A 15057-nucleotide genomic window follows, 5' to 3' on the forward strand; every position below is an offset into this window, starting at 1 on the left:
TTCATCCAAACTGGGAAACTGTTTTACAGTTCCAGAACAATTCAGAATATGACATTTGTATGTCATAATTTGATGTGAAACTAGTAGAACATAGTTCCCCTGATTCAAACTGTAATACTGTGATTCAAGGGAACATTCCTATTTTTTATTTTTTCTGTGAACTAACATATCATCCAAATGTGAGTTATCTTTGAGTTACAAGCATGTTTTCCCATGTAATTATATTTTCTTTATCTTTTGCTACATATGGTTGTGCATGAGTAAACATATTAATCATCATCTGCCATCATCATAGAACAGCAGAGTTGGAATTGACCCTATGGATCATGATTGAATCCAGTCCCTTTCAAGTGAGGCCCAGATTGTTCAGTTAGTTTTTTGTCTCTGTCATACAGATATATTTTTTTTATTTTGCCATGCAGATGTAAACATTCTAAAACAATTTGTGAGACGAAGATATGGAAAAAAATGTAATTTTTTTAAAGATTTCCCTTTGATGTTAATGGTTGTAGTCCCAGATGATTTAGGTATATGGCCCTGCTCCCAGTCAACATGCACATACCTGTTGGGGCTGCAAGTGTGCATCCTTGCTACAGAGAATTTCAAATGAGAACTTCTATTAGTGAGAAGGGACCTAAACAAACCATCTCACAGTATCAGAGAAGTAGGCATAGCCTAGTTTGTAGCATTAGGTAGGGTTTTTTTAGGTGTATCAACTTCAACTGGATTTCCCTCCGGGGTGAGAATAGATTTGTGACAGATTTCTTCACATGAGTAGTCTATGTTTTGATTAATTGTTATAACTTAAGTTATTTAGTCTATTTGTTTATTTGGTTCTCATCAAAGTAGATTCTATGGATGCTTAGAAAATGGAGGCAGAAATGCAATCTTGAAATGTGATAAAGTAATTCAAAGGGGAATTGGTTGGATAGCCCAGTGAACTAGTTACTTGGCTGTGGAGCTAGGTGTCAGGAATTCAATTCCCCACTGTGTCTCTTGGGAGAAGAGCCAATGTGTGTAATTTTGGACAAGCTGCACAGTCCCAGAGTGTGCCCCCTTAGAAGAAAGGACTTTTAACAACTCCTGAGTATTTTATACCTAAAAAACCCTGGAAGGGATCACCAGAAGTTGGGCTGTACTTGGTGGCATATAATACATAATCAATTAAAATTGGGCAAAATAGTAAAATACAACTGAAAAGGGTTAAAAGTTGTAACAGCATTAAAAGGAGACTAATTAATAACTAGTTTTTTAAAACAGCTGTTTTAAGAACTGCAAGATTTTTTTCCCAAAAATTGGAGCATTTGATTTCAAACTGATATAAAGTTGTAGTACTTAGTTTCTTGATCCAATGTACATGTAGTTTACCACTTAAAAACTATCTTTTACATTTGTGAAGCTTCCATGCATGTTGAATAGAAGATAGAGAATAAAAAAAACAGCTGTTACAATATTAGAAGTTATTAATTTATAAAGTATACAGCCTTTATTATTGGATTAACAGATGGATTATAAAAAAAGATGATGATTATAAAGTAGTTCAGATTACAGTTTCAGTTCAGATTAGACCCTCAAATTAGTTTTTTTCCCCTTTCCTATAAAAAGAAGTCTGTAGGAGGCCAGGTCTGAATCTTTAACCTTGATTTCTTGTTTCTGGTATGATTGGGGGGGGGGGGATGGCAGAAAGCTAATCCCATCTGCAACAGGAAACACAGTTCTGATTTAAGTACAGTATTTTGAAAACTCTCAGTCTCCCAACGCTGTGCAGAATAGCAGGAATAATAAATAATCAGTAATCTTTATAGTTCAAAAGCAATTTTAAGATGTAGATCTTCAGGAAATGAATTAATATTTTTTTCTCCTTTGCAGAATGATGACAGCGTTTCACTCCATAATATCACTTTCTCGTTGCCTTCAAGTCCAGAACTTCAGGAGCCGGAGCCAATATTTAAGGTACAGTAACATACTATGCTTGTTTCAGAACAGATCCTTTCAAATGAAGAAGCCCAGTGTAAAGCTGGAAAAAAAATCATCCAAGGAAGCAATTAAGGGGTTATATTTATCCTGGTAAACCATAATAAATATACTTTACATTTTTTAAAATACAGAATGTGATAATTTCAAACAGCTAATTCTTGAAATTGCTAATTTTAAAATTTTCCTTAACCATGCTCAAATATTACTGAAGATGAAAGCAATTTGATTTGGATGTTTTATTTATTCCTTTCACTGTATTAAGAGTTGGTAGTTAGGTGGACAATACGTTAGCACAATCTCCAGATAGCCCTTGGGATATACTCTTACCTTGTTTACTCTCATCTACCCCATTATGAAGCTCAAGTTGTTTTCAAAGATATCAGCTGCTTCTTTGGTGGTAAATGACACAGATCAATAAGATGAAATGTCATCAGATTAGTGATAACTCCAAATTTCAGAGCTTTGAATGGCCTTCCTCAGTGGTTTAATATGAATAACATGGAAGATAGAATAAAATAGTATATGAGACAACATATCCTAAACGTTGTGGTGTCAAAGAACATTCTCCAAGCGTTTCCTTTGGGATGCAAGGTGACAGAAGAGACTGGCATTACTGCAGTACAGAGGGCCTAATGCCCAATCCAGCTATATAGTTCAAAAGGATACTGTGGTTGATGGTATCAAAAGTCATGGGGCCCAAGCAAACAAATAATGCTGTACTTTCCCCCATCTAGTACATTCAACAAAGTAACCAAGGCAATCTCACTCTCACATTCCACATGAAAGTCCAATTGAAATAGATTGAAATAATCAGTATCATCTAAAAGTGTTTAGACCTATAGCATCTCAATCACAGTTCCAAATAATAAATATGAGATTGGCCTATAGTTACTCAAATATCTGTGTCAATGGCAGATTTCTTGCTTGCTTGCTTGCTTGCTTGCTCTCTCTCTCTCTCAAATATTTGTATTCAAAGTGGCTTATAATATTAAAATACAATATTTAAAGTTAGAAACAATAAATATGCCAATACTAAGAAGGATGAAACAAATACCACTCTGAGAAATGGTAATACTAGAAAGATGTTCAAAGCAGTAATGCCTAACAATTTATTTGAAAATCTTTTACTGCTAAATTTTACTGCTAAATTTAAACAAGAGGGAACAACTTCTTGCTGTAAGAAGACATTAACTGCCTCCTCTAACCATTGCACCCTGATTACCTTGGCCTATTTAATAGCCCAGAGGAGTGAAGGTCAAGTAAACAGAATTCTACAAATAGAAAAGAATCCTCTATAACTGGAAAAATAATTGCTAACATTACATGAATGGGAAACATAGCCAAGTGCTCACAATGAACTACCAACTGCTTTCATGTCTCCATTTCTCCTGATGTAGAAGCTGTTTCACAATTTGGAAAAGGAACACTGGTGAATAAATATTGAAATTACAGGAGACCTATTTGTTGTACTAGTTTAGTCGTTAAGTCATGTCTGACTCTTCGTGACCCCATGGACCAGAGCACGCCAGGCCCTCCTGTCTTCCACTGCCTCCCAGAGTTGGGTCAAATTCATGTTGGTAGCTTCGGTGACACCATCCAACCATCTCGTCCTCTGTTGTCCCCTTCTCCTCTTGCCTTCATACTTTCCCAACATCAGGGTCATTTCCAGGAATCTTCTCTTCTCATGAGATGGCCAAAGTATTGGAGCCTCAGCTTCAGGATCTGTCCTTCCAATGAGCACTCAGAGTTGATTTCTCCTTGCAGTCAAGGGGACTCTCAAGAGTCTCCTCCAGCATCACAGTTCAAAAGCATCAATTCTTCTGCGGTCAGCCTTCTTTTTGGTCCAGCTCTCACTTCCATACATCGTTACTGGAAAAACCATAGCTTTGACTATGTGGACCTTTGTTGGCAAGGTGATGTCTCTGCTTTTTAAGATGCTGTCTAGGTTTCTCATTGCTTTCCTCCCAAGAAGCAGGCATCTTAGTTTTGTGGCTGCTGTCACCATCTGCAGTGATCATGGAGCCCCAGAAAGTAAAATCTGTTGCTGCCTCCATATCTCCCCCTTCTATTTACCAGGAGGTGATGGGACCAGTGGCCATGATCTTAGTTTTTTTGATGTTGAGCTTCAGACCATTTTTGGCACTCTCCTCTTTCACTCTCATTAAGAGGTTCTTTAATTCCTCCTCACTTTTTGCCATCAGAGTGGAGATCTACTTACTGTTTAAAAAAAGTGGGCTACAAGACATATTATATATATAGTAATATTGCTTTGTTCTAGAACGTTTGTAGTATTAGTAGTTTTATTACTTTGTAACATTTAGTTTGAAAATGAACTGGAAATTAATATTTTAAAAATATACATGTTCTTAGCCAGAACGTGTTGCATGGTGTTGTTAGTGTCTAATTCCACACCTCCAAAGATAATTAAACTCCTTTATATATTTCTCATGGTGATACATTAATATCTTTGTTTTCATTTTATTTGCCAGAATGAAGACTTGCTGAATGAGATCACACAGCTTAAAGAAGTTTTAAAGAAAAAAGATGAAACAATCAAGGCGTTAGAGCATCAGCTTGTAAGTTTATTCTGTTTTGTAGAGCAGGCTTCCCTACCAGTGTTTTAGATTATAACAGAGCGAGAGCTAACCACTGGTCATGCTTCCTAGGCCTTTTTGGGTGTGAAGAGCACCACCTTGTGGAAGGCTGCTGTAGCAAGTGTGATCTTATAAAACAGTGCATAGAAATAACCACGTAAGATAGGTTTTTACTTCAGTTACACATAACAACAGATGAGTGCCTTTTGATTGTGGAGTTGAGCAGGCAGGTTGATTTCAACTCAACTTAGAATGCTAGAGGAGCTTTCAACATGTGTGAGGATATGTCATCCACATACATGCATGTGAGCAGGATTGTGTATGATTTCCTTTGAAAGAGGGGAAAAAACTACAGGGGCAACCCATTTTAAATCAGAGCTCTTGCAAGGACTCATGGATCAGGGTTATGGTATTCTCTCTGATGTTATGGTTCTGTATTCCAGTCCTATAAGTCTAAAGTTATCTGCTTTAGAACACAAGAATTCTCAAATGCAAGAGTTGAGATCAACAAGCCTTCTTTTGGTACATTGCATTGTTTAGTCACGGCTCATTTAATATAGCTGCATCTTAACTATATACTTGTACCTGGACTTGAATAAAGTAACTACTCTTTGAAAGAGTAGACATTAGCCCTGTTTAGCTATTCGCCTGAACATGAATAGGACTTAAAGTGCTGACATGCACTCACATACAAGTTGCACCCATGAAAGGAGCTGCACCATGCAATGTCAAAAGACATTCACACATTGATCATGAACGTTTGTAGAGGATTTTGTAACTCTGATGGTTGAGCATTGTAATGCAATTGAAAACCCTAAGTTGGATTCCTGTTCATGGGCGCCTTATTCAAGCAAATGCTATTACAGGGTCCCTTGCAGACCTTAATAGTGTTCAGAGGTTTCCAGTGTGATAGTCTGAAACGAGAGTCAGGGTAGGCTTCAATGTGCAAGTGCATCTGTTTCTCTGATTTAAGCTCTTACGTGTGTTCAGACGAACACCTGAATAAGGCTGCTACTTGTGATTATGTAAAGTCTAAAACGTGATCTAAATTTATATTCAGGGGAACTATGTTGTATGGAGACAAAGTTAAAATTTGAAAACATTTGAAGCATTTACGAACTATTTGGAAACCCTTAAATTTCATTGTGAATCTTTTAGATGTTTACTAGTAAATATCAGTCTAGGTTTCAGTCTGGGAAACTGTAAGTATTACACACTCTTTTTTTACTTCTCCATATGTACAGTTTAAGTTTAATGAAGTACTTCTAATACCTCTAGTGTGAAGCAGCCATTGGACCTCGGCATCAGATGTGTGTGTTACAGTCTTCACCAAATTCTTTGTGTTTTCTATATGCGTAAAGTCTATTAGGTGCAACTGCAACAAAGAGAGCAAGAAATCTGAAGTGGCCGTGTGCGCGTATGCTGACAAATACACACAGACTTCTTGGAGGAAAAATGCTGTGAGTAGTTGTTTGTGGTTCATTCTATACATCTTGTCAGATTATGTAAATGTTTCTTTTGAATGTTCTGTAATGTTAAAGGAATGATTCCCCATTTGCCACACTGCTTACCTTATACAGTGATGTAGAAATTTGGGTTGTATGTGTTTTCTCTCCTCTTTGCTTATGATGGGAAAGAGGCTTGTTTGGCTGTTTTGAACCTGTTGGTCTGCCATCTCACAAGCCTTCTCCATTAGCTATGTTGGCCAGTACTTACAGAAGGACGAAGAATACTGGAACACCACATATTCATTAAACTCTGACTTAAACATACATGGAAAAATTTTTGAATATTTTTTATTATTATTTATTTAATTTATATGCCGCCCACACTACCCAGAGGTCTCAATCTGATGTTTCCATAGGACCTTCCTTTCTGATTTCAGAGTAGCATCGTCTTTTGGAAAACAATCAAAATTCTGTATTGTCTATGCCAGTTTGATTCCTGTGGAGCTTTATAGAATTTCAGGTGTGCTGCAATCTCCAAATTTACTTGGACTGATGGCTGCATTCGTGGGGAGCGGGAGAATCTGAATTAAATTTGCAGCCATTCAGATATATCTTTATCTTTTTCAATTCTTATGAACATAATTTGCAAATTATCTCTTTTACAAACTGGCTGTTTAAAAAGTTACAACTTCTAGTAGTCCTAGTTTGCTTCTGTTTCCAGTGTTGGGAATTGGAATTATTTGCATATTGGAAATATAATTCTTTGCAAGTGTGATAGATGGTAAGTAAACTATCATCAGTCATCAGCACACATAAGAGATGACAATAATGGGACACAATATGCAAAAGAGTTAAAATAATCTTACAAATAGAACAATAATGCTTTTGGACCTAAGAAAAATATGACAGGCCATGTCCAGGAAAAACTTCCAGTAATTCAAGTGAAAATTAGGGGGGGAAACCCTGTGATTCACAATTCCTTACATATTTTAGTCAATTTGCGGTGTGTCCTTTCAGTAGTACAGTTTTGTGAAGGAAAAACAAGAAGAGATTTTGTTTGTGACATCTTAGTCTATATTTGTCATTGACAGCTGAGCATCTTCTCCACGTAGAGTGATTATTTTGATTATGTAAAATAGTTGGTACCAATTTTAACAGTGTCTAATGTTCTGTAAATCACTGATTTTTTTTAAAAAAAATAATGGAATTGCTTACATGTGCGACATGGAGCTCATGGGTACCTAGCCTGAAGAATGAATGTCATGAATAGCACAAGCTTGGAGATGCTTGTAGAAGAGGCAGCATGTTTGGGCTTGGCATAGTTAAACCTGCAGTTTTGTCTGTTCAGCATGCTGAACAGTTCAGTACTGAAAGTCTTGTCCTGAAATAGCATATTATGAACAATAGTACAATATGGACTGGAATTCTGGGAGAGGCCTAAATTTGTCTGTTGACAGGCTTGTAGCTTCTGCTATACATTTTTGCAAGCCATTAGTGAAAGCCCTGTAGATCTTTGTTTGCTTGTCTCTTTTGCTTAGAAATTAGTTATCTCCTTGGTGCAGAGGGTTCTGTGGTAGAAGACACTTTCCCCAGTATATATGCTTTGGGTTTTCAGACATGGAACTTGGGGGGAAAAAGCCAACCACCTTGAATTCAAAACTGTTTAGCCTTTCAGTATAAAATGAAGAAAGAAAAGAGGCAATACTACTTAGAATCTTATCTTCTAATCCTGCATTTCTGTGCTTCTATATCTTTGTTTGAAAATAGATTGCACTTTGGAGTGTAATCATATTGTAATCCACTCTGAGAAAGAATGATAATATTAAAGGAAATGTATAAACCCAGACCTTCTGGTTTTAACTGTTGTTGAGATTTTAATCTTATATAGCATTTTCCCCCAGTCTCACTTTTATTTGCAACAGGGAATCAGTATACTAGTAGATATGCTCATCTAGATTTTAGTTGACTTTCTGAGAACCCCGTAATGAAGGTGTCTGCTAGGTATCTTTGTCCTTTCCCTTAACGTCTTGTGTTATGTACAAAGCAAAGGTTACACTGCAGATTGCATTTCCCCCTCTAAAGTTTTCAATCAGTTTTCTACTATGGCAACAGATAACTTGATTTGGTGATTATGCTAGCGAATTCACAGCAGCAACTACAGGGTGCCTGTAAGTGTTCAGTTGGAAAGTACAAGTATACTATGGCCAAAAAGGAGAAAAGTCATTTTGTGAAAGTGCTGGAAATGATCCCAGTGGTCTAGGATACATTGGAGTTGAGCTTTGTTTTTAGTCATTGGCATGAACGGCATAGGCTTTGAGGAGCTTGTAGTATATTGACGGGCTTGTGGTATGTTGTTTATAATGTTTTTAAAGAATAAAGCCAGATACAGTGGGGTCTTGACTTGAGAACTTAATCTGTATTGGAAGGCAGTTCTCAAGTCAAAAAGTCTGTAGGTCAAGTCTCCATTGACCTACAGTGCATTGAAAACCGATTAACCCCGTAACAGGCCGTTTTTGTTCCATTTTGGTTTTTTTCTGGTCTGTAAGTCAATTCTCAGGCTTCAAGTCAAACCTAAATTTTGTGGCCAGAGAAGTCTGTAACTCAAAAAGTCTGTAAGTCAAGCCGTCTGTAAGTCAAGGGTCCACTGTACTTTGATTCAACCTTGAAGATTAAGACACAAATCATGTATTATACAGGGCATGTTATAGTTCCACTTAATGAATTTCTGTACTATTTTCATAATGAAAATGATACATGATGTTGAGTCAAATTATAAAATATCTGTGCAATAGCATGATGATATGTCACAAGTGAAAAATGGGTTTTAACAAATCTGCTGCAGAACTTCTCCTGATATTACCTGGAGAGTAGTCACAATGACTTACATATCTGCATTCCCTCCTTGTGCCATGCTGCTGGTGGACCTGTCCCCTGCTAAATTTTTTGTTTCTTTTGGGGATGTTGAGGGAGAAACAATGTAGTTGTGTGTCTACTGATAAAGAGGTTGGGTACCTTCATAGCTTTGTAGTTAAATGTTTGGCCTTGTTTTAGTATTCTTTTGTACTTCCCTCCACTCGATTGTTGCCTCAGAGAATTCAGTTTGGAACTATATTTAAGAAATGTTTTGCTCATACTTCTGGATAGGAAAACAGACAGAGAAGATTAAAACTAATGAAAACTTAAAAGCAATATAATAATAAATAAAAATAAATAATATAAAATGGCGCAGGAAGCTTGATAATATTACGCTGCACCATTAAATATGATAGCATTTTTCTAAATTTTGTTATTCTATATGTACAAATCTGATTACGGTACTCTTCCATTCCTTTTGTAGACCACTGCATTGCTCATCATACAGTGGGGTCTTGACTTGAGAACTTAATCCGTATTGGAAGGCGGTTCTCAAGTCAAAAAGTTCTCAGGTCAAATCTGCATTTCCCATAGGAATGCATTGAAAACCATTTGATCCGTATCTGCTCTTTACCGTCCATAGAAACTAATGGGAAGCTGCTATTCTGCCTTCGACCACTACAGGGGGATATTTTTTTTTCCTTAGGTCAAGAAAGGTTCAGGGAAGGCAGGGAAAAGACAGTCCAGGCAGTACAGTACCAGGCAGTCCGAAGACTGTCTCCCAATCCACTCTCTAAACACTGGGAGGAGTGAGGAAGCAGGCAGGCACCTTTTCACTGGCCAACAGTTAACTGAAAGTTCAAATTTTGCACTTTCCCTGCCTCCCACGTGGTTTTTTTTTCAGTTCTTAACTCAAATCTAAGTATGTAAGTCAAGTCAATATTTTCCTATGAGAGTGGTTCTTAAGTCAAAATGTTCTTAACTCAAGCCGTTCTTAAGTAAAGACCCCACTGTATTGCCAGTTTCTCAGATGTCTGTTGCAGAATGTTGCAATGTTTTTTTTTTCATCTCTAAGGTTTTTATTTATATGATGCATGAACACAGCTCACAGAGGTATTTTGGACAAATTTTCCCACCTGTTCTTTTCCGTGCCCAATTAACAAAAGGTCAGGCTTGGTTTATATTTATTGATTCTCTCCATGTCTTGGTACAAATTTCCAAAATCTTCATAAGCTTTCTGTTCAGTCCAAGACTACTGTCCTTCATACATTTACTTGAGAGTAAGTCACACTGAACTCACTGGGACTTACTTGCGAGTAAACACATTTAGGATCAGGCTACACAGATGTTTGCCCCGGAATAAGTGTGTAATTCAACTGATAGTGATGCCAACATTGATACAATCTTGGATTTTGCATATTAGATACTCATCGAAAAATGAGCAGATTAAATACTAAATTCCTCATTGAGCTATGGCTCCTGAATTTTTAAAAAACAATAAAAACATATTTAACAAACTGAAGATCCTCAAGATTTATTATACTGCACGTGCACAGAAACACTAATTGTAGAGAGATTTCTTAGGTGAAGCTGTCTTTTACTCCATATACAGTGGGGTCTTGACTTGAGAACTTAATCCGTATTGGAAGGCGGTTCTCAAGTCAAAAAGTTCTCAGGTCAAATCTGCATTTCCCATAGGAATGCATTGAAAACCATTTGATCCGTATCTGCTCTTTTCCGTCCATAGAAACTAATGGGAAGCTGCTATTCTGCCTTCGACCACTAGAGGGGGATATTTTGTTTCTTTTTTTCTTAGGTCAAGGAAGGTTCAGGGAAGGCAGGGAAAATACAGTCCAGGCAGTACAGTACCAGGCAGTCTGAAGACTGTCTCCCAATCCACTCTCTAAACGCTGGGAGGAGTGAGGAAGCAGACAGGCACCCTTTTCACTGGCCAACAGTTAACTGAAAGTTCAAATTTTGCACTTTCCCTGCCTCCCACGTGGTTTTTTTCAGTTCTTAACTCAAATCTAAGTATGTAAGTCAAGTCAATATTTTCCTATGAGAGTGGTTCTTAAGTCAAAATGTTCTTAACTCAAGCCGTTCTTAAGTCAAGACCCCACTGTATTTCTCAAACTGATACATGCTTGCTTTTTTTGACAGTGTTGTTTGTATGCTGTGTATTGTTAAATTGTACACCATTATTGTAATTGTGCTTTTATGTTTTCTGTTTTCATATGTCACCTGTAGAGATCAATACCCTTGAAGACAGCCTAAACATCCTTTACATAAATGAAATGTGCCGTGTATAACCGCAACAATTCCTTTTTCTAAATCAAGAGGGAGAGTGGTCTTCATATAATGATTGTGTCCTAGACTCAGGCTTTATAAAATAGCCTCTTTGTAATGACTGCTTTACATAGCTACTACAGGGGAACTGACATAGAAGTTATCTCCATTCCCTGGAAAATTTGCTTCAAGGATATGTCTGCAGAGGAGTGTGTTCTTAGATCCTGGCCTACAGATGGAAAGCATTGTTTCATTCTTACCAAAGTACAAGCTTACTTCCCTTTTGGAAGCACTTTAAGATCTTGTTTTCTTGCATAGAAGTCAGACAGCAATGAGAGACATGAGGTTTTCAGCATCTTTTATATGAATTGTTGACCTTTCAAATTTATTGAAAGCTGCCTGAAGTATTGTGGGTGGGAAGGGAGGTATAGCTTTTAAAATTTAGAACAAACCTAAAGGTTACCCAAGCAGTCAATTTCTGGCAACCTATTGGTTACTGATGCAACTTGTACTGTACTTGAAGACAGTATGACAAAATAAAACTGATTTTTTTTAACTAGGGCAGTTTACTAGGAAACAGCCTGCTAGTATTTAAAGTGTTTAACAGATTGCAGTATATCTAATCTCCAGTATTTGTGCTGACTTAATGCCCCAAGTGGGTCACAGTTACTGGTGGCATGTCATCCCTTATCAGATTCTCTGAATGACAGAATCTCTACTGCAGCTCTTATTTGGGTCTTATGGCAGGCTGGAAATAAAGTTAATCTCGATTAATTAGCAACATGTAGACTTTAGTTGCTTTTCCTTTTGTGGCGAGACAACTATATTTGGAAATAAAATTTAAAAATGTGCGAACAATCTATATCAAATAGTCTAAGAAGACACGCTTTTTCCCCCTGATCAGAATATATATTTTTTATAACTTTTCATTGGTTCTCCTGCATGACAGTACTTTTCTTTTAAGGTAGTTTTGGCTTTACTGAATAAAACCGGTTAGACTGGTTCCTTCTCTAAGAAGTAGGATTTACAAATGCAGTTAACAAATGCACTGGGGCTTGGCAACTGAAGGTCAAAATAATCTGAACAGAGATGTTTTATTCATATGTTGGAACAACAACATTATTGTCATGGAGTCTAAAAGGGAAATAGCATCTGTACATAACAATGAGCAGTCTTTTACAACAGAGATGTTTTGGCTCATAAACTTGGGCCTGGGGCTGCTTAGCACCAGATATGTGAATTGGTTAGGTCATCTGCTGCTCCATCCAGGTCTGAAAGGCATACTCGTTCACACATGTGCTTCCTATTTCTTTAAACTTTTATGTATAGTAAAATAAAATTGGATGACCAGTCTGCTTACTTTCACAAGGTACTCTAACATAATTTTAAAATGTGCATTGAAATACTATTCTTGTCTTTGCTGAATGCATAGAATATTTGGGAACTAAGGTGTGAATACATAAAAGTCAACATTTCCTTCAAGTATTTTCAGGGGGAGTTTTCACAAGACCAATTTATATAATCTAAATTGTTAAAATAAGAGTCTCTGGCCAGCGGTTTGGTAACGGGTGATCTTTTGAATAAATTAAGATGGCCTGCTTCAAAGGTGCTTCTTGTTTATAACGGAAACTATATAGCTTTTTGGTGCTGTTTTTTCCCTATTCTCTTTTTTTTATTATTCTTTCTCCCCCATCTTTCTCTGCACAGGGTGGGTACTCTGCTCCTTCCTTCTCTCCCTGGCAGGGCTCCTTCCAGGGCATCCCTCGGACTGTTCCACCGCAACGCAGACAGAGTGAGTCTGTACTTCTCACTCATATCCCCTCACTGTGCTCCGGTAGCAGTTACCCCTTTGCACGCACTGTCAATTGTGTAGCATTCTGCTTTTCCAAGCAAAAACATAAGCCATATGCTAGAATGTGGCCTAACGCCAGTGCCTCCCTCCTTTACTTACAATATAACTGCAACTTCCAGCTTTCTGAAAAACAGTTTCATAATGAAGCCTCAAGACCAGTCTGAAAGCTTTGTTTCATCTGTCCTTCAGCGTTTACCTTGCTTGGTGGGTTTTCTTCCCCTTTTGTTTTTCTTCCCCCCCTTGGCTTTTCAAAATGTGTGTCTGTCATGTTCGTTCATGTTTGGCATGTGCACTTATCCAAATATATTTGCATATTTGTAGAGATGTGTTGATGCAAGTCACACTTTGACAACAGTATGAGTCATATTCTCATTGGAAAATGAGATTTTTCTTTTAATCTGTGTGTCTTTTCTCAGCAGTCTCTTAATCAGCAGTGTGCCTACAAATATTTGTAACAAACTAAGGAAGAGGTGGCTTCTCCAGCAGTGCATGATACATTAACATTATTTATTAACTAGCAATTGCTTGTACTAAAATTGGTATTTTTATATTGTTGTTTATTATAACAATAGCAAATACAATTTTTTGCTGATTTGTACTGTACTGAAATAGAGAGTAGAAAGCGAATATATCTTGTTATGTTGTGAATCACCAGGTTAAACTATTTTAAGGGAATTGAAATGAAAGACTGATTATTCATGTTCAAAATATAAACCTAAGTAATTAAACATCCAGAAAGCCAATGTATAAAAAACAATATATCCCAATAAATGCTTTAAAAGAGATCTTTTTAAGTTGTGGCATAGAGATTTGTGGTGTAGAAATTGACATCCTTGATTTCACCGTACAGTGGTGCCTCACACAACAGGCGCCTCGTAGAGCGATGAATCCGCTCTACGAGGCCGGTTTTGCAATCGCAAATAAGATCGCAAAACGATGCCCGCATAGGGCGAAAATCGCAGAGCGAAGGTCGGTAAGCGGTTCGCTTACCGACTTTCGCTTTGTGACCCACGGATCAGCTGGTCGGCGGGTCCAAAATGGCCACCAGAACAGCCGAAATGGCCGTGCGCAGCGTTTTCGCGCCCTCGGTAAACGAGGGGAGCGCGCGAAAACACTGTGTGCGGCTATTTTGGCTGTTCCGGTGGCCATTTTGGACCCGCCGATCAGCTGATCCGCAGTCTCGCTGCGGCCGAAATGGCTGCGCACAGCGTTTTTGCGCCCTCCCCTCGCTTACCGAGAGCGCGAAAATGGCTGCCGGACCCGGAAAAGCATCGATTTATGGTGAGTTTTTGACCATTTGGAATGCATCAAACGCTGTTTAATGCGTTCCAATGGCTTTTTTTTTTGATCCATACAGTGATGCTTTCACACAGCGAGGGTTAATCCGGAACAGATTAACCTCGCTGTGCGAGACACCACTGTATTGTCTCCTATAGAATAAATTCAGTATACACAAAGATTAGGATCTTCATCAAAGTTCTCAAAATTATAACGAAATGCTGTATTTATTTTCTACTCCACTGTTTTCCATCCTTAACTAACTATATAGAAGGGGTTGCTAAGGTTATTGTGGGGAGGGAGTTGTCTTAATATAACTTACGTAGTTGAAGAGTAAGTTAGGTTTTATATATGATCTGCTGTTCACTGAGTAATAAAGGCTGAATACATACTGACCAATATTTTGCAAATGTAGATAGACATCTTGATTTATTCCCAGTCAGCCTTCACTGTGATCCACATCATTTGTCCATGTACCATGTTTGCCCAAAAATAAGACAGGGTCTTGTATTAATTTTTGCTCCAAAAATGCATTAGGGCTTATTTTCAGGGCTGTTTTACTTTTTTCATGTACAACAATTTACATTTATTCAAATACAGTCAGGTCTTCTTCTTCTGGTTGCTGCACAATGCTGCACGATGGTGGAGAGCAGGGTTTCACTTAACTGGGGCTTATTTTTGGGGTAAGGCTTATATTACAAGCATCCTGAAAAATCATACTAGGGCTTATTTTCAGGTTAGGTCTTATTTTCAGGGAAACAAGGTATAT

At 37.6% G+C, this 15057-nt stretch overlaps 1 protein-coding gene across 7 annotated transcripts in view; it reads left to right on the plus strand.

The window, feature by feature from the left end:
• Positions 1-15057, plus strand: part of CCSER2 (coiled-coil serine rich protein 2) — a 75859-nt gene that overhangs the window by 39880 nt on the left and 20922 nt on the right. For 5 of the 7 annotated variants that reach the window (XM_020802249.3, XM_072995123.2, XM_020802247.3 and 2 more), the window contains 4 exons: positions 1870-1953; positions 4467-4553; positions 5933-6031; positions 12866-12950. In XM_020802249.3, the coding sequence (XP_020657908.3) occupies positions 1870-1953; positions 4467-4553; positions 5933-6031; positions 12866-12950 (355 nt within the window). The remainder of the gene's footprint in view (positions 1-1869; positions 1954-4466; positions 4554-5932; positions 6032-12865; positions 12951-15057) is intronic. The other 2 variants (XM_020802246.3, XM_078390956.1) reach the window with 1 other exon arrangement.

Source organism: Pogona vitticeps, chromosome 3 (assembly GCF_051106095.1).
Source record: "Pogona vitticeps strain Pit_001003342236 chromosome 3, PviZW2.1, whole genome shotgun sequence".
NCBI lineage: Eukaryota > Metazoa > Chordata > Lepidosauria > Squamata > Agamidae > Pogona > Pogona vitticeps.